At 46.0% G+C, this 19,432-nt stretch overlaps 1 protein-coding gene across 5 annotated transcripts in view; it reads right to left on the bottom strand.

Moving 5' to 3' along the window:
* Positions 1 to 19,432, bottom strand: part of MYOF (myoferlin) — a 148,169-nt gene that overhangs the window by 126,190 nt on the left and 2,547 nt on the right. For all 5 annotated transcript variants that reach the window (XR_012510200.1, XM_074373942.1, XM_074373943.1 and 2 more), the window contains exon 2: positions 893 to 948. Coding sequence is in view for 4 of the 5 variants with exons in the window: in XM_074373942.1 (XP_074230043.1) it covers positions 893 to 948 (56 nt within the window). In the remaining variant the exon portion in view is untranslated. The remainder of the gene's footprint in view (positions 1 to 892; positions 949 to 19,432) is intronic.

Raw genomic sequence — 19,432 nt, 5'->3', positions numbered from 1 at the left:
AACTTTTCAAAAATTAGTCAGCAGAGGAAAATTCTACTCAGTGGAAAGAATTAAAATTTTCACATTTCTATAAATATATTAAACACTGAACCATTTATAAAACAGACATAAAGTCAACAGTAGAGGGGTAAATAACTTGTTTTATATCCATTCAATACAATAATACATAGTCATTAAAAATATTTTTGAGTGGAATGATAAGGGTATATGCTCAAGATATAAAAGTAAGAAAAAAATTGGATACGAAACTGTATTTGCTATATGATACTAATTTACTAATTTTAAAACATCATATTAAACATACCCACTCAACAAACATTTATTTATATGAGATGTTAACAGTAGTTGTTTCTGCATAGTAGGACCACAAGTCATTTTTTTAAGCCGATCTGAAGTTTTCAAATTTTCTACATTAAAAATACATTACTTTTATCAACATAAAAAACAATAAATGCCATTACTCTTCCAGACCCACAAAGTATCGTGTCATACACTCTTGATTAGTCACAGGCAGATACGGTTTTAATTATGGAGCTTTCCCTCTGGGACTCCGGAGATCATCTAATCCCACCCCTTGCCCTACAGAAGTGCCCCAGTTTGCATGCAGCATAACCGGACAAGGTCACACAGCAAGCTCACGACTGCACCAGGCTAGAACCCCACCCTCCTCACGCCGTCCAGGCTCCATTTGCCACACCACTACGGTACAAGAGATGTCACTGTGTTACGTCTCTTTGAACTGCTGTGACCACAAAAGGAGCTGGAAGGGGTGGGAGCGGGGCGCGGAATGCAGAGACTTCCCTTCCAAATGGAAGAGTTAACCTCTGACCAAAGATGGAACAGTCAAAGGTGGCTTATTCATTGAAACAAAATTGAAAAACAATGAAGTCACCTCATTCCAGACGGGGTTGAGTTCGTTATCGACTTTCTTTGTTTTCTTCTTCTCATCTGCAAATAAAAAACAAGAGATACCAGTCATTTACAAACATTCAGAGCATGTATCATTCATTTGTTCATTTGAAGACCATTTCCCTGAGGGCCAATGACGTGCCTGCATTTTCCCTTCATCTGCCTAGGCTGGGGGTACCTGAATCAGTTTTCCAACCTGAACAGCCTGAAACGGTTTTCCCATCTCCAGATCTACATGAAGTTGAGGGGTGAGGGACTCAAAACCACAGAAATGCTGGGACCTGCTGCCTCTCCCTCACCAACTCCTATGGACCAATGGCCCAAGGATTCCCAGCATCTGCACATCTCCCCAGCCTGCTGCAGAAAGAAGCCAACGAAGGCAACTTCTGATCCTTAGGTATCCCATTTTATTGATGAGGATACTGAGACTCCAAGGAGTTAAGAAATACATCTGACCTTAAACACAGCAATGGTGCCTGATATAAACCCGGAATTTCAGCTCTGAAGCCAATGCTGCCTTTACACATGATGAGACCCCTAACCAGCTTAAAGATTAAGCTAGATGCCCTCCCACAGGCCCAGGACAAGATCATTAGTAGGTGAACACTTTCTAGGACGAGGAGAGACCTGGGTATTTCCTTTACTCCTGGGTCATTTTTTCTGAAGATACAAGGTCTTCTTTCTTTGGGCCTGAGACTGAACAGCACACCCACCCGGATGAGTAAATGTTTATCCAGCTAGTGCTTAAAGTTTCCCTGGAGCAAAGTCCGAGGAGCAGGGGCTTCTATTGAGTCCCAAGTCCCCAGATACTTAACAAAACAAAAGCTAATGTTTGAGTACAAAATGCTTTATAAGTCTTAGCTCATCTATTTTCGGGGGGGCGGGGGGAACAACCTGTTTTGTTTTGTCTCCTTTACTATCACACCGAACGCTCAACAGCACTGTGACACCAACATATCCACCTTGGGCAGGGAATGTTCCCCCACCAGGCAACTTTCCACAACACCTGCTGGGTGTTCTACAACTTAACTCAATTCTGACACTACCTACCTGGAGTTAGCATCTGATCCCACAGTTGAAGGGTGCAGTCCCACAAGACTCCCCCCAACCCCCACTTCAGACACCAGTAGCAAGTCCAGGTTGTCACCTGTGCTTCTGACCAATTGGCTATAGATCTGAAGTTCCCATGACCCACTCCTTGCATTCAACGAGTTTGCTAGAACAGCTCACAGAATTCAGGAAAACAGTTACTTCCATTCACCAATTTATTAAAGATATGATAAAGGATGCAGATGAATAGCCAGATGAAGAGATACACAGGGTGGGATCTGGGAGGGTCTTGAGCCCAGGAGCTTCCATCTCCATGGAGCTGGGGTGTGTCACCCTCCTGGTACAGGAATGTGTTCACCCACCTGGAAGGCCTCCAACCCCATACTTGGGGGATTTTTATGGAGACTTCATCATGTGGGCATGATCAATTATTAACTCCATTTCCAGTCCCTCTCCTCACTCTAGAGAATTAGGGGGTGGGGATGAAAACATCAAGCTTTCAATCATGGTTTGGTCTTTCTGGTGACCAACCCCCGGCCAGGAGCCAACCCAGAGCCCACCCAGAGCCACTTCATTAGAACAAAAGATGCTCTTAGTGCTCTTATCCCACAGGAATCAGAAGGATTTTAGGAGCCCGGTGACAGGGACAGGGCAAGGCAAATAGAACAAGAGATGCTGCTGGTACTCTTATCACCTAGGAAATGACAAGGGTCTCAGGATCTCTGTGCCAGGAAAAAGGACTGGGGCTGGGCTGGGGGACAGATCAATATGTATATTTTTTCCATTATCTCATATCATCTAATCTCCTTAAAAACCCTAGGGAGTATGTATAATTATTTCCATCCCCTTTCCAAAGCTAAGGAAACTGAAAAGTCAAGTGACATATTCAGAGTCACTCAGTTAGTAAGTGGGGCAGGGCTAGGCTTTGAGCCCAGGCAGTCTGAAGTTAGTGGCCATGCTTTGAACTACTCCTCAGCTCCCTCTCTTCTGCTATGGAATGTAGGAGGTCGTGGGTTTTGTCCAGCGGAATGTCACATTGCTGAGCTTCCCTGCACATGGCCAGCTGCGGGACCAGCCACCTCATTCTTCCAAGACCTCTGCCTAGCAAAGCTGTGAGTCATCACCCTCACTCTGCTAAGCATTAACTTTTCCACTTGAGCCGCCTCCCAGAGCCAAACTGGCTTCCCTTTTTAAACTCCACCACAACCCTACTCATCGGCTCATGCCTGGACCTATCCTGGTGAGTTATGACGCTGGTCTTTGCAGCCTACAGAGCTTCTCCCTGGATCTGATTCTGATGTCACCTAGAAGCAGTCCAGATTTCCCCTCCCACACTTCCATGTTGACCCCACTCACTCATCCCCTCATCTGACAGAAGCCGCCCAATTTTCCTTCCTGGTAACACTACTAGAAAGTGTGGGAGAAAAAGAGGAGCCCTGTGAAGGATGTTGAAATGGCTGGAACTGGACAAAATTGCTTCTATCCACAACTGCAGCTGGTCCCTCTAAATAACCACCTACAGGTGCCAGGCTGTGCATTCTGCGGCAGAGTCTCTAAATCCTCATGACAACCCTGTAAGGTAAACATTCTCACCCCCATTTTACAAACAAGGAATTGAGAGAAGCTGGTTAATTTGTCTAAGGTCACCAAGCTAATAAGGAATCTCACCTATATCTCCCTGGCTCCAAAACCTGACTGTGTTTGCTACCACACCAGTGCCTCGTTGGAAGCCACAAGAAATGCTGAATAAAGAAGCTGCATAAATATAGTATGTGTGATGGGCTTGGTATCTCGGGCAATGGTCATAGGAAAAGCCCAAGGTCAGGTTTCAGGGTATCCTGAAAGTGTCTAAGACTATATACGCTCCAAGACACAAAATATTTCATCTGGCGGTTCTTCTAGGGAGAGAGTTTATTGCTCTCATTGGATTCTCAACTGAGTTAGTGACCTTGACAAGGTTAGAAATTCCTGCCTTTGATAAGCATGAAAGGGTCCCATTAATCTCCCTGCAGCTCACCGCCACCCTTGCTGCCATCACCAGGGCTTGGGGTGGGGGAGGTGGGAGAAGGGGGTGGAGAACTGAGTCAGGAAGGAGTGAATCTGGACCCTGAGACCACGGCAGGACTTCAAGAGAGAAGATGGACAATTGCACGAGGTCCCAGCAAATAGATAAAGCAAGAAGAAGGAAGCAAATAATTTCTAGAAATTGGGCACAAGGCATGGGCTAGGACTGGGAGTACTGCAGGACGGTAGTGGGGCAAAATTCCAGTCTCCTCCAAGTCCCTAAGATTCCAGGCAGGGAGCTAAGGCAGAAACAAGGGCTCCAGGAAGGCTGTGGAAAGAGCCAGCACTTGCTCACTTGAATTGAGTCCCAAGCCTGGTTACTGACCTGGGAATCAGAGAATGAGAAGATACGCTGTCAGGCTCTCTCGAGGCTGAGCTGGTACTACTGAGCCTCCCTCCCCCAGTAGGGACAGTATTGTTCTGGAGTCAGCAGTTGAAAAGTGTGTAAAGGGGCCCTTGTTCATTCAGTCATTCTCAAACATATATTAAGCACCTCCTATGCGCTAGCAACTGGGGGAAAAAAAGAGTGTAAGATAGTTTCTGGTCTTAAAACGTTCCATCAGTGTAGTTTATGGGCTATCGAATAGAGGACCAAACAAATCTTTCTGCATTTTTTCACCAAGTATAAGAAGCCTCCCCCTCCATGCTCTTTCCTGCTTTATTTTTATCTTGGAGTCCCCTCCCACAGGAGGGGGAATAATGGGAATGATGACTGGCCAGATCATGCCAAGGGATCCCTTTGTAGATCAGCCCATGGAAATGATCCACCAAGTGAGTTCTTCCACAACATCAGTCAACTTCCTGATTCCTCCATCCAACAAATGTTTTTGAAATATCAGTTGCCAAGCATTGAACTGGTCACCGTTCAACGGGAGATACAAAGATACCCAAGACAGGGTTCCTGCCATCATTGGTCCTGCAAGGAGGCAGATGTGGCCACGGTGACTGATGTAAAAAGAAGGCTTCAGAGGGGTAACAGATGAAAATGCAAATTCAGAGGAAGGGGAGGTGACTTTAGGCTGGCGAACTACAGGCCTCGCAGAGAAAAGCAGAGACCCAGCTGTGGATGGAAGGAATGGAAAATGTGGAACTGAGAAGAAAAGGTCACTCTAGATGGGGGCAACAGTGTGGGGGTGGTCAGCCACAGAGGAAGAGAGAACAGGTCATGTCTGGGGATACTGCACAGTCCAGTGAGCTGGAACCACAGGATCAAGGCAACAAGGATGTGTGGGAAGGTCATGGTCACATCGTGAAGCCCAGGCAAAGCTTCATGTAGCTGATACAAGCTACTTAAGAAGGAAGGTGTTAGAAACTGGACATTATAACTTTAAGAATTCATTATCCGCCGAGAAAACCAAGTTGCTCAATGATTCTCCTAAGCCATGTTCCTGAACACATGGTTCAGCTGTGTGTTGACAACAAAGCAGAGGGGATGAGTCCCAGCAGATGCCGGGCGTTGACCACAGACCTGGTGGGACTATTCAAGTGGAACTTCCTGCCCAGCCTGGGACTTGCGCAGAATGCTGATGCTAATGGCGCTACCCTCTAGGGGGCGCTCACTTCAGGCATGTGCTAAATCTTCTACATACGTCATTTCGTTTAATTCTTCCAGCAAGCCTACGACGTAGGCACTGTTAATATCCTCAATTTGTAGATAAGCAAACCAAGCCCAGAATGGTTAGAGAACTTGCCCAAGATCACAGAGCTAGGAAGAAACCTTCTAATTCAGGACTAGTCCAGACTCTACCCTCCTCTGTCCCTAGCTAATAAGTAAAGATTAAGAAGTTGGCATTAGTTCCTACCTCTGGAGAAACCCAGCTCAATCCCTTCCAAGAAGGAGGCTCTGATTTTTATCAAAATGTGTACACGTTACATTTTATTGAAACCCTGTTCTCACACATAAACATGTCAGCCAAAAAAATGTACATAAATTCGTGTCTTATCAGCAGCTACAGAGTTGCACTTTCAGATTATTCAATTATTCAATTCCGCCTCTTCTAAAAAAAAAAAAACAGGTTTCAGTTGCAGGTGCTAAACATCAGATTAAATTACAGGAAACTCCTTCCCCTCTCCACAACCCCTTCCTCCCCCGAGCCCCACCTCTAATGTTATGAAGATGAGTGTTAAATACTTTCAACCCAGAGTATAAAACTGATTCAAATGCAGAATACACTCTGGGCCACGACTCAAGGCATTCTTTGGGATATTTCCTGTTTTTTGATTACCTACACCTGCTTCCCTCTCAGTTCTGTGAAGGTCACCTCTGCAGTAATTAACCTGCATGCCAACCTCCCAGTAAGGTTTCCTGAGAACTGAACAAGCACTCCTTGCCAACCCACCGCGCCCTCTTGCCATGGGACAATTTCCTTTGCTTTTCACCTACCAAACAGCATGCTAAATTCTTACTGAACAGGCAAGAGGGACACCATGACTTCTAAGACTGGATTGGTACATCTGTGCTGAGAGGACCAAGGTGATGGTTAATTCTGTGTCGACTTGTCTAGGCTATGGTGCCAGTTGTTTGGGCCAACACTAGTCTAGATGTTGCTGTGAGGGTATTTTATAGATGTGATTACCATTTACAATCGACTGTCTTGAAGTAAAACAGATTACTCCCCGTAAAGTGTGTGGGCCTCATCCAAGCAGTTGAAGGCCTTAAGAGGAAAAAACTGAGGTTTCCTGGAGAAGAAGGAATTCTACTCAAGACTGTACCAGAAATCCTGCCCACATCTCCAGCCTGCTGGTCTGCCCTATAGATTTCAGACTTGCCACCCTCTACAACTGCATGAGCCCTCTTCCCATCTCTGTCTCTGTCTCTGTCTCTCCATGTATATGTACATATATCCTATTGGTTCTAGAGAAACTGAACCAACCACTAATACCAGGTGCTCTGGAAGTAGTAACATCTAGTATGGTAACACACTTTAAATATTTCCAAAGGCACACCACCTCACTGATCTTAACAATCCTGCAAGGAGAAGATAGGTGTTGGTCCAGCTCTTCCGAATGGACTTTCAAATCAGTGAACTCTCTGTTTCTCTGAGCTATTATCATCAGGGGGACATAAAGCTCAGCCACCGAGCTCAGAGTCCTTGTGGAGACTGGTGAATTTAGACTAGATGATCTCTTAGTTTTCTTCCAGGTCCAGTAGAACATGTGCCTTATGAAGTCCCCCTAAGACCTGATTGGTTAGATTGCTGTGTCTTACTTAAATGGCCCCAGGTGAAGTACAGGTGCTATTTACAAAGTTTCAGCTCTTTGTTAAACAAAGTGGATCATCCATGCATCTAAACTCAACCTCCTGTTCAGAAATTTTTCTGCATCTTCTCTGGGTGCTGAGTTATGCCGCCTTTGTTTTGAGAAACATTCACAGACATACAAAGTCATCCACTATCCAGCCTAAAATGTCACAGATCTCTCTGAAGCCCTTCCACACGTGGCTAACAGTTATTAAGCACTCTCAACTAGTCACTGGTCCCAGTGCTTCCCATGGACTGTCTCATTTAATCTTCACCACAACCCTAAGAGGTCAATTCTATTATTTTCATCTCCAGCGGCAGAAGAAGAAACCAAGACACAGAGAGGGTAAGTAACTTATTAGAGGTCATATAGCTAGTGAGTGGTGGAGCAGAGACACAGAGCAATTTCCAAAATTGGAAGATTAAGACCAGTGACTCCTTCAAGACTGGGACTGTATTTTATTACTACTGCTATTTCCCCCCGGAGTGATTAATCCATGATTTGAGTGAACAGGACTTCATAAGCTCATATAAGCATTGTTACTAAAGTTGCTTGAATAATTAGGTAAGAGAATGAATACAAAGTGCTCAGCATAGGGCCTAGCATACAGTAAACCCTAAACCAACAGAAGAGATTATATTATCTCTTCTTACAGCACCTGAGCAGCACCCCTGGTGGACCCCAGGGGGTTTCCCAAGCTGTGAACAGGACCCCAGTGACTAAAGGAAGTGCCCAGTGGTGCTGGGCACAGCCCTGGTGGAGCAGGTCTCTCACTCACATGGCTCCATTCCAGAACTCCAAGACCTGCCCGAGGCAGCTGGCATGTGGGTAGTGCCTGCTCCTCCCTGGCAGTCAGCCTGGCAGCTACCGGCACCTGAAAGAACTTCCACAGGAACAGGGAGGCAGAGAAGGCTCCGGGAAGGGCCAACAGGAGACTCCTCCGCCCTCAGGTCTTGCAGGGACCCGGGGGAGCACGAGGACATATGGCCCATCCAGGTCGACCTGGCTGAAGGAGTTATCTCTGACTTTTTGCTTCCCAACCCTGGCTGCCCTCTTGCTCCAGGAGATGTTGTCAAACGAGTTCCAGGGGAAAGGTGTTTTGGCCAAATGGCAACCGTGACACAAAGCAAGGCTGTTTTGTCCATTTCTGAAACAGTCACTGATATCGCTGATAAAAGGAAGGCCCAGACAAAAAGGCAGGCTGAGTTACTGCTCTGCTTTCGGCACCCGCCTGTGCCCCAGTGGCCTCAGGAGCTGCCCTTTCAGACACACACACTCTTGAATCAAAACCAAACCCTAAAAAAAAAAAAAAAAAACAAACCCTCAAGGGAGCTGCGGTGAAGCCCAGTCGATCTAAACGGCCCACACAGAATCTACTTCCTAAATGCTGACCCTGGGGTGTGGTCATATTCCAGCTCTGCCAACTACCCAGGTTACAGGTAGAGGCAGCCCCAGTGGGCCAGGCACCTGGATCGGCTGCCCTGGTGGAGAATTGAACCACGTGCCTCTTTATTTTCTTCATTTATTTGTGTGTGAGCATCCACCCTGTGCCGGGTACTTTAAACACATTCATATCTAATCCTTACAAGGGAGGTACCAGAGTTCCCGTTCTGCAGATGAGGAAGCTGAGGTTCAGGGATGTTAACTGACTTGCCAAGATCGCAGAGCTAGTAAGTGGCGGAGCTGTGCTTCAGCCCCAAGCCCACCTCCTTTCCAAACCTGTGCCCCTCACCACCGCCTCCAGCTGAGGGTGCCGGGCGACCTGCCACATCTCACACTCACCGGCGGGGGACCTTGGGCACTTATTCCCACTTACTATACCGAGATTCCTTCATTAATAAATATGGGGACCTAATACCCAGGAATAACAGCTACCAAATTTGGGATCATAATATGCCAGGCACTCTTCTAAGGACTTTGTACGTTACCTGTTGCTATTACTAACCTTATTTAAGCACAATAGCACAATAAAATTAAGTAGTTTGTCCAGGCTCACCTGCTAGGAAGAAACAAAGCCAGAATCTCAATGCAGGTCTTCTGGCTCCTGAGACTCTTAACCTCTCATGCCTCCAGCTGGTATGTTTCTGAAACGTAATATGCTAGAAGCTGAATTAATGTTACTGAATGTGTGCCCAACGCACAGTGAGGCCAAACAAACCGAAACATCGGAGTTTGGGGCAGAAAGAGGTTTACTGCAGGGATGAGCAAGCAGAACGTGTGGCTCATGTCCAGAACCCCTGAACTCCCTTAAGGGTTTCAGCTGGGTTTTGTTTTTTGTTTAAGGCCAGCTGAGGGAGGGGCAGCCCAGGGTTTGTGATCAGCTGTGCATGATTCTCTGATTGGTTGACGGTGATCAATCAGGCGCCAGTAGGTCTAGGGGCTACGTGCTCATGACCATCAAGTAGTTAATTTCTTCCATGTGGTGGTGGTTTTTTAGCATCTGAAAAACTCATGAAAGACTCATGAGGTACCATTATCTGGGTACCTCAGAGAGGAGCTACAGCAGAGGATTACAGGGAGGGGTCTGCCCCAGGAAGGCCCCCAAGGGTCCTGCTCGGTTACATTAAGGCTGGTGCTTGGCAGATTCACTTGGGACCCAGACTGAGGAGATAAGCGGTTCCTAGAGTTTCAAAAGAGTCCCTTAAGGCTTTGATGTCCTGGAAAAAGGGGGTGAAAAAGCCAACCTCGCAGGGCTGCGATGAGGATCAAAGGAGAGGGTGTTTAAGTGCTGGGACATAGGGGACACCCCTGTGCGTGGGATTAGAATTAGAATCAGAAACAGCCTCCATCCGACAACGTGCAGAGGGTCTAGTTCCTTTGCCCTCCTGACTCCAAGAACTAGTCTCAAGAGAAAACAGTCCCAGAAAAGAACTCTGGAAATAGGTATGAAGCACAGTAGAAATCTTGATAACTCCATCCTACCCCTCCTAGGCAACAATGTTAGCTGAATTACTCTCAGCTGCAGATCCTGGTGTCCTATCATTAACAATCTTTTTAAATGGGATTTTTGCCATTGCCAGCAGTTTTGAACCCCTGTGCTCAGCCCTCCTTCCTATGCTGAGAATGGCTTTGGCCTCTGGGCTCTGGAGCAAGCTAGGAGGGGCCGTGGCTACAGGTACGAGGGACAGCTAGGAGTGTCTGTGGACGGCAGTTTGTCCATGGGAGGGGATGGAGTGTAGATTTAACGCAAGAGAGATGCTAAGCACCAGGAAAGCCGGGCAGACAGGAAGAAGCATGGGGCAAAAAACGTCTCAGGACTGGGGTTCTAGTCCTTGTCTCTCCCTGGTCACCCAGCTTTAGGCACTCTTGTCCTCTCTGAGACTCAGTCACCTCATCTGCAAAATGAGTATAAACAGTACATGCCCTGGACACCTGCGAGAGTTGTGAACAAAGGCCATCCAGCCCAGGAAAGGGCCTTCTACACTGTAGGAGCCCTGGGAGGAGGCCCCTTCCTCAAGCCCTGTCACACATGGGGGGGCACTGTAACGTGTCCAGCACACTGGGACAAACCAGAGAGCATCTAGAGGACCACACACGGTCTCTGAAGTCTGGATCAAAAGCACCACTGCCCCAGGCCCTGGCACTGGTCTGGCCAGAAGCCCTCAGGGCTGAATTTGCCCACAGACCCAGAGCCTGGATTGTCAGCCTTCGGGAGCTGAGCCCTGAACCCAGGTGCACTAATTACCCCACGGTGGGTGGGACGCAGGTAGTGCCGAGACCCAGCCTCATGACACAGGGGTGTTACAGCCTCGGCTGCAGGCGTGTGTATTCCAGCTCCACCTGGAACCTGCTTTGGCAACCCACCCTCCCCAAGACTGGCCTCTTCAGCTATAAAATGAGGGACTTCATTTTTTTTGCTGAGAATTAAATGAATGAATATATACGAAGCACTTAGCCATGCTTAATAGCTAGAAAGTGCGCGTCATCACTATAATCCACAAAGAATAATGCTTCCTTTCCAGGAGTTTAACCTCATTTAACTCGGAATTCACTGATCCCTCACCGGATCGACAGCTATACTACACGCCGCACGCGGGCAGGGGCCACGACTGGCTTGTTCCCCACCTGACTTGCGGTGCTGAGCCCATGACCCGGCCAAGTACACTCTCAGCCAACGTTTGTTGAATGAGTTCATGCTTGAGGGAGCAGTAGGAAGAAACAGCAGCTACAGAGAGGAGGGGGAGAGACAGGGACAGTCCAGGCAGGGAATTCCAACAGTGAAGAGAGATAAACAAAAAGGACATTTTTAATCTCTTAGTAATGAAAGAAAGATAAGGGAAAGTCTGGTTTTTGTTTTTAATTTATAAGCAGTGCCATTGGGATGAAAAGATGATGAACATAATAAACCAAAAAACTAAGGTGAGGTGAAAGGGAGTCTTATCCTGCCACTCAAGTATCAGGTTTTTTAATACTTTACCTTTAACAACTAAGAGTTGTAGTCTCCACTCCTAAAACGGCTCCCACTTGATTATCAGGGGAACTGATTCACTGCTAAGCTATGTCAACTCTGAGCTTCTGAGTCACAGCACTAAAGGCTTTCATTACCCCATGGAAACTCACCCCAGGAAGGCTGGGGTTTGTTTTTCTTCTTTTTTTTAAAAAAGTTCCTTTGTTCTTGGTGCCCATTCTTCCTCTTTCAGACTGGGCCCAGGTGACCCCAGCACACTCAACAACTCATTCCGTTCAGAGTGGGGAGGAAGTGTCCATAACTGATTTGGTTGCTTTAGGCAGATGTGTTTTATCTCTGTAGCCATGATGACCTCCAGGAAGACACGCGGAGGCTCTGGAATCAGACAGCCCTGAGTTGAACCCTGACCTGTCTCTGCCTCAGTTTCCTCCTGGGTAAAATAAAGATCATAAGAATACCAACTTCCTAAAAATAACATGAGGGTTAAATCAGATAATACACACAGATGTGAACAGTGTGAGAATTTAGTAAATGGTGGTGGTATCGTATGAGGTTGTGACTCACCAGGCCAGCATCTCTGGAAGGCCTGAGCAGCAGCAAACACTTAAAGCACTTTCTGCGGGCTTTCGTTTTACTCATGCTAATCTTGGCAATGACCCTCCGAGGTAGGGGCTCTTATTCCCTCCAGTCTACCGATGAGACAACAGCGGTAGAGAAATGCTGGGCAACGGTGAGTGAGAGGGCATCGTGGACCCTTACCACTCTGGCTATTCTCCTGCTCTCTGTGCTGTCCAGTACAGTCGTCAATAACCTCATGTGTCCATGCGTATTTAAGTTAAATTAACTTAAATGATACAACTCAATTCATCAAGTTATCCACACGTGGCTAGTGGCTAACATATGAGACAGGGCAGGTCTTGAACACCACAATCATCAAAGAAAGTTCTACTGGACGTATCTGCTCTAAATAATTGAGCACACAGCAGGCACACAAATGACTGCCGAATGAAGTTAAAAAATAGTAAAATGATCTGTTTTATTCTCACCAAATTAACTAGTATTTTTGGACAAAATATGAACCCCATGTAGACTTCTTTTCTAGGTTTGTAGCTTCACCTTCTACAAGGAGAGCATACAGGTCCTGCAACAACTGTCCTCATTCGATTTGCCAACTTCTTATTTCTTTGTTCCCTAGCCCAGCCTACTAATTTTTCACTTTGCAATGTGCAAAGAGCGCCAGGCTTCAAGAGGCGAGGTGGGGATAAACATCTATTTTTACTCCAGGCACCTTAAAAATACATCGTCTCATTTGACTTTTACAACCTTCAAAGGTAGGTCTTATACCCACTTCACAGCTAGGAAAACTGAAGTTCAGAGAGGTTTCTCACCCTAAATTAGACCAAAGTCCTAATGCCGAGATCAGAGATGGGCTGGGGCTCCCCTGGCTTCTGGCTTCCTTGGAGATGCAGCCTAATGAGTCCCAGTCAGCATGTGGAAACCCTGAAGTCCCAAACACTCAAGATCAGTTTTGTAGTTTATGGATCTGGTCCCATTTGGTCCTATGATCCCCCTGGCCTGAGAGACCTTGAACTCAATGAATGAAGAAAGGAGTCAGAATCATTCATTCAGTAACACTTATTGGTCATTTACTATCTGCCAGGCATTAAGGTAGGTGCTGGAGAAAGAGACATGGTCCCTGCCCTCATGAAGCTTACTGCCTGACGGAGGAGGCAGATAGAAATCAAATAACCCAGCAAATACATAGCTACATGTTCCAGTAGGTGCCATGAAGGAGTATAGGATGTTAGGGGAGAGAATTACGGGGCACCTGATCTAGGGCTACTCTGATCTCCCAGGATGTGCTGCTGGGTGACCTCTGGTTGCAGCCTTGACCTGAGAAGCCCAGGCCAACTGGGAGACCTGGAACTTCAGGGTACCAAGGCTATTTCCCATTTGCCTTCAGCTATTTCCCCTGCAGTACCAGGTCTTCAGGCTCCGAGCACGACCTTGGCGATGCAGATCTTACGAGGCCAGGGCTCCATTGGCCAAGAGGACATCAGGCTCTCAGGCTGCTGCTGGGTCCCTGCCAGGCAGGCGTCCAGTCACAGGAGGGCTGCCTCCTTGCTGGCCACTGCAGCAGAATTACTGCAGTGATTCTCAAATTGAGTTAATAAGGCAAGCGTGAGCTGAAAATCCAAGTCAGCAGAGAATTGCTAAGAATCTACTGTTCATACCTATTAAGATGACTATTATCCCCAAACACATAAATGAACAATAAACACAGAAAACATTAAGTGGTGGTGAAGAAGTGGAGAAATTAGAACCGTTTGCACTGTGTAGCCACGATGGAAAACAGTATGGTGTTATCTCAAAAAATTAAACACAGAATTACCAAATGATCCAGCAATTCTACTTCTAGGCATAAACCTGAAAGAGTTGAAAGCGGTGACTCAAACAGTACTTGTACACCCATGTTCACAGCATGATTCACAACAGCCAAAAAGGCAGAAGCAACTCAAGAGTCCATCGACAGATAAGAATGGATAAACAAGAGGTGGTGTAGACACGCAATGGAATATTATAAAAAGGAAGGGAATTCTGACACATACTACAACACAGATGAACCTTGAAGACACCGTGCCAATCACAAAAGCCAGTCACAAAAGGAAAAGTATTACCTGACTCCACTGATATGAGGTACTTCGAGTAATCAAATTCATAGAGCCAGAAAGTGGAATGATAGTTGCCAGGGGTTGAGGGGAGTGGGAAATTATTATTTAATGGGCACAAAGTTTTAGTTTGGAAAGATGAAAAAGTAAACAATATAAAGTTACTTAATGCCACTAAACTGTACACTTAAAAATGGTTAAAATGGTAAATTTTATGCTATGTATATCTGAACACAATTTTTTAAATTAGCAAAGAACATGCTATGTGCCTAGTTGAGAAGCTGACATGCTCCCACAGATGAATCAGATGTCCATCAAGCTGCTTGTGTGCCACAGCTGAAGGGCATCACATTTATTCATCTAAGCCTGGGCCACCCCTCCAACATCCCGCAGGGTTCTGAATGTCTCCCCAGCAGTGGGGAAGGAGTGGGGCATAAAAAGGAGGAGGAAAAGAGCATTTGCCATATAACTACTACATACCAGGCACTATGATAATGTTTTTAGATTCTTTTATCACCGTTGGTCCTTACAATATCCCTTTGAGGTACATATAATTCTCCCCCATTTTATAGATGAGGAGACAAAGGCTCAGTAATAGAGTTGCCCCCAAAGCTTGAGCTCCTAGTGATCAAGTCAGGAGTGAAACAAGCTCTGCTCATTCCAAAGCTCATCCCTTTCCACGCGCTGCATTACTTACAGAAAGAAGGGGGCTCCGTAAGGGAGGGGGCGGGGGTTGGGTCAGATTACAGCTTAAAGATGGGAAGAAGCAGGTCTAAGCCCCAAACTGGAGGGAGGTAAGCTGGGGGGATTCATGTTCTCCGCCCTCAGAAGCTTACCTCGTGTAGCGGACGCATCTGGGATCCCCGCCTTGGCCGTCCGGAGCTGCCGTATCCCCTTGGCACAGCTGATTGGACCAGGGGTGAGCACCTGACCAAAACTGAACCAATTGGATTCTTCCTCTCAAGCTTCCCGATTAAAGAGACACTGATGCTGTAGCAGATGTGGAGTCAGGCTCCAAGGCACCTGTTCCGTCATCCAGAGCCCCATGCAAGCTGCTAACTGCCAGGGAGCGGGAGGTAGAGTCCCCACTGAGGCAGCCAGTGTGCAGGGAGGAAATGGATGCTTGGACCGGGAGGAGCGGGGGGCTGAGGCCCACAGTCGCCGGCGGAGGGAGAGCAAACGCCTCCCTGCCCGACACGAGTCTGGCTCCTGTTAGGTGTTAGGCCCGTGATTACATTCTGGGGAATTTCAAACTTTTGGGGGGGGGGGGGACACCCCACACTTTACTTAAGCAAGCTTGAGTTTGTTGCAATTAAACAACTGCTGACTGACACCTTGCCCCTCAGGTGGGACAACCAGGGTGGGAGAGAAGGACCTTATGAGGGTGAGACCACAGCTCGCCCTGGTTGAAGAAATGCTCTGCATTTGACTTTTGGGAAAATAGTGTCTTTTGTTATCACTTCTATTTTTGTGTCTCCTCCCTCTTAGGGTCTCCGTCTCCACTCTAAGGTAGCTAGTGGCCTCAGTTTGGCCTCTTGCACAGCCACTGCACCCGGCCCTGCAGGCACGCACAGGCTAATTCCCATCAGGAGGAAAGCAGCCTGCCGTCCCATTTCACAGAAGAGCGTGAGGAAGCCTGGCCCGATGAGCCTGCCCAGCATGATTTACTTATTAATTTAATTCAATCACGCTGCTCCCTTAGTATCTTTCATCTTAGTTTCTTCCTTCTCTTTCTAGCCCTGGAACAAGCTCCCTCTGCCCTGGAAAGCATTTGCCTCAACTAGCAAACCCTCTAATTAGTCTACCTGACGAGTACTAATCTGTCCACAGTGCTGCCTAGTCGCTCCCCACTGATATAAGTCAAGTGCAATCTCTAATCACACCAGATGACTCTTTTCTCAACCTCACCACAGAGGATTGTAACTCGCTGGCCTTTTGTTTGTTTGTTTGTTGGGAGGGTAATTAGGTTTGTTTGTTTATAATGGAGGTATTGAGGATTAAACAGATGACCTCATGCATGCTAAGTATGCACTCTACCACTGAGCTAGCTGCGTCCCCCTACCTCCACCCCCTTCCCCCACACCGACCTTTTTGTGCTATTCCCATGGTCCCTATCAGGACCGAGAATCTGACTTTATTGCACTAAGATGTTTCAAATCTCCTGCCATCTCGTTGATTCCAGGGTCAACATTTAAAACATATATTCAACATCAGTTATGTGCTAAGTGTTGCAGAGGTTATAAAAACCCCATACCTTCTTAGCACAGCCAAATTCCATGCATATGGAGAAATTTACCAATAAACCTAAATCAGACAAAGACCAGCACCCCTGGACACGACTTGAGGGCATGCATGTAAGATATGTTGGGGAGAAGGAATACAAGCCACACTGATTCATTTTTAAAAGGCAATATTGGCTTTGTAAATAATTGAGAGCCTATAAAATGTGCCTTTGTGAAGTGTACCTTTGAGGGTTCCCATGCTTCAATAGGGTGGGGCCACTTTCCTCAGGTGGTGAGTCTCCAAACCCTGTTCTCCCGGAAGTGATGGGAATGACTCAGTAAATTAAACACTTTTGCCTTCCAGAGTATTTTGTAAAAACAATACGATAGTTCTGTGGCAGTGCCAACATGCAAGCTAATTTTCAGTTTGAGCTGGTGGGAATCTTGTCAACTGGTCCTACTGTGCAGTCTGGGTAAACCAACTCACCGTGTGGTCACTCACAGATGCCTTCACAGATGATAGCAAATGAGATCCACTGGATCTTTTTCCCATCACATTTAATCATTCTTAAATGGAATTTTATAGCTTTTATTCTTATTTAAAATGTTATTTTTTAAATTTAACTTAAAAAAATTTCAAATAGCAAAGGAGTTTTTGCTAAAAATAGTCAGAAAAGTCTCTATTGCATAAATCACAGCCTTTGGGGATCTCACAGATCTTTTCCCTTTCAGATAAACCGTTAGGGGCCCGTTTTTCAAAAGAGGAAAAAAAAAGACTCTCAGAGTGTCTTATTTGGAGGGAGGTGGGGGAGGTTGTAGAAATATCTAAGATTCCACTCCAAAAGCATGTCCAAATGAAATAACAGGTATCTGGGGGGGGGGGTCATTACATGACAATTCTTTGGTGGCCATCTGGACTATAGCAGTGGCCATTCGACAAGGCAAAGCCCAGAAGTGAGGGGAAATTCTAATGGAATGAACATCATAGGGAGGAATGAGAAAACTCTTAAAGTTGCAACAGTGATGCTCCTTAGGGGTCAGATGTTTCATATGAACAGTGTTGCCACGGTGTAAAAGTACAACACAAAAGTGTGCAAGAAAATTTCCTCAATCTTTTCAAGAGATTTCACATTGGAAATAGATGAGACAAATGGAAGTCAATGGCAATATTCTGCAAAACCGTCTTTAAAAAGACAAGAAACACACGTTCTCACACACACACAGAGCAGGGAATCTGTCCTTCAGAAATGCACACATTCACAAAGATATGCACCAGAAGGATGTCCACTGCAGCCCAGCTGCTAACAGAGCAGTTGTAACAATTTACACGTCTTTGGTAAAAAATTGGGAAAGATTCAAGGCAAACTGCTCAGAGTAATTACCCTAGGTAGCAAGAGTAGGGAGAAAGAATAGGAGGAAGATGATGAGAATTTTCACTTTTTAGTTGTGTAATCCCTTCTGGATTGTTAGGTTGTTTTGTTTCTACATGCATACATTTTGTAATTCAAAAATTTGAAATATTATTTAATTTGTGTTTTAAAACTCTGTTCTGTTTGGGGGAATCAAATAAGTCTTAAAGAGTTGAGAGGGGCCCCAGACGTCTGTCTAATCTAATCTCAGCTAGATTCAGTCTGAGCCTTGTCTGTCTACGTGAAACTCGAGAGAGAATGGCCACCACTGGCCTGCAAGCACTCTGATATTGAAGGTTCAGAGTTGGTTCACAGAACCTGGTGCACCCTAGGAATATAGAAAATCAAATGAGCTTTGTGGTTTTCCTCATCTGCTTCTGCACTTCTAAATGTCACGACATCTATACCACAGGGACTCCAGTAACCCCAAATCTTCCTATTCATATGAAGTCCTGAGGAGTTAGGCAGTCAGCCTCAGAAGGGGACTGAACACAAGAGACTGAGGTCAACTCTGAACCAGCGGGTTGTCAGAGCAGCACATTCCCGACTGCATTCTAACAGGGGGCCTCACAGCATCCATACAGGCATCACCATTAACACGTCCATTGTGAGGCCATTCTTCCCACCACCCTAAAGTGTTGCTTATTGCCCCAACCTTGCTGTTTTATGTGCTCAGGAGGCAAAATTGTACACATCTCAGTAAACACAGGGGCTTTCTTTGGTGCTGCCTTGGTCCTTCTTTAGGGCTTTTTACATCTTAGTCTCCCCACCGTCCCCCACTCCTCCCCATGAAGCGCATCTGACTTTGCTCCTTTCCCTCTGATGGACACAGCATGGTGTCAGTAACCTCAGTTCTGTCAGAACTTAATGTTACTTAATTCTACCCAGTGCTCAATATTGGAAGGCACACTTGGAAAGGGTTTGCCATCACTGGTGTTTCAAACCACTGAAATAGATCAAAAGCAAGAAAAATGCCATACTCATTACTATATCCGCTTTCGTGTCTGAGGCAATGGCTTCTTCACCGTGCTGAGAGCAGGTATTCAATACGTGGAACTGTAAAATTAGAGAACCTTAGAGCTAGAAGAAATCTCTAGGAGATCAGTTCCCATCGTTCCACAGCTGAGAAATTTGAGACCCGAGTGGTTAAATCTGGTTCATCCTCTGTTTTGTCAATATTAGCCTGAGTCCAGATGTTCCTATTCTGAGCTGAGTTGTTTCTTCTGTTAGGTTGCTTGTCAGACTTTGCTGCTCAATTTATACAACCAAAGGAGACTGGAAAAGAGACTAAAGTTAAATAATCTAGTAAATGTAATGGTTTAGATAGCCCATATTTGCCCACTTTAACTGAAGTTTTCCACTTTCAATTGAGTGTTTATGTTCATAGCCTTAGACAGATACACTTTTAGTCATTTAAAATTTTTGACCAGTGCATGTACACTCCAGACAAATAACAAGTCA

Source organism: Camelus bactrianus, chromosome 11 (genome assembly GCF_048773025.1).
Source record: "Camelus bactrianus isolate YW-2024 breed Bactrian camel chromosome 11, ASM4877302v1, whole genome shotgun sequence".
NCBI lineage: Eukaryota > Metazoa > Chordata > Mammalia > Artiodactyla > Camelidae > Camelus > Camelus bactrianus.
Note: the sequence above shows the minus strand (reverse complement) of the source record. Positions and strands in the feature narration are given on the sequence as shown.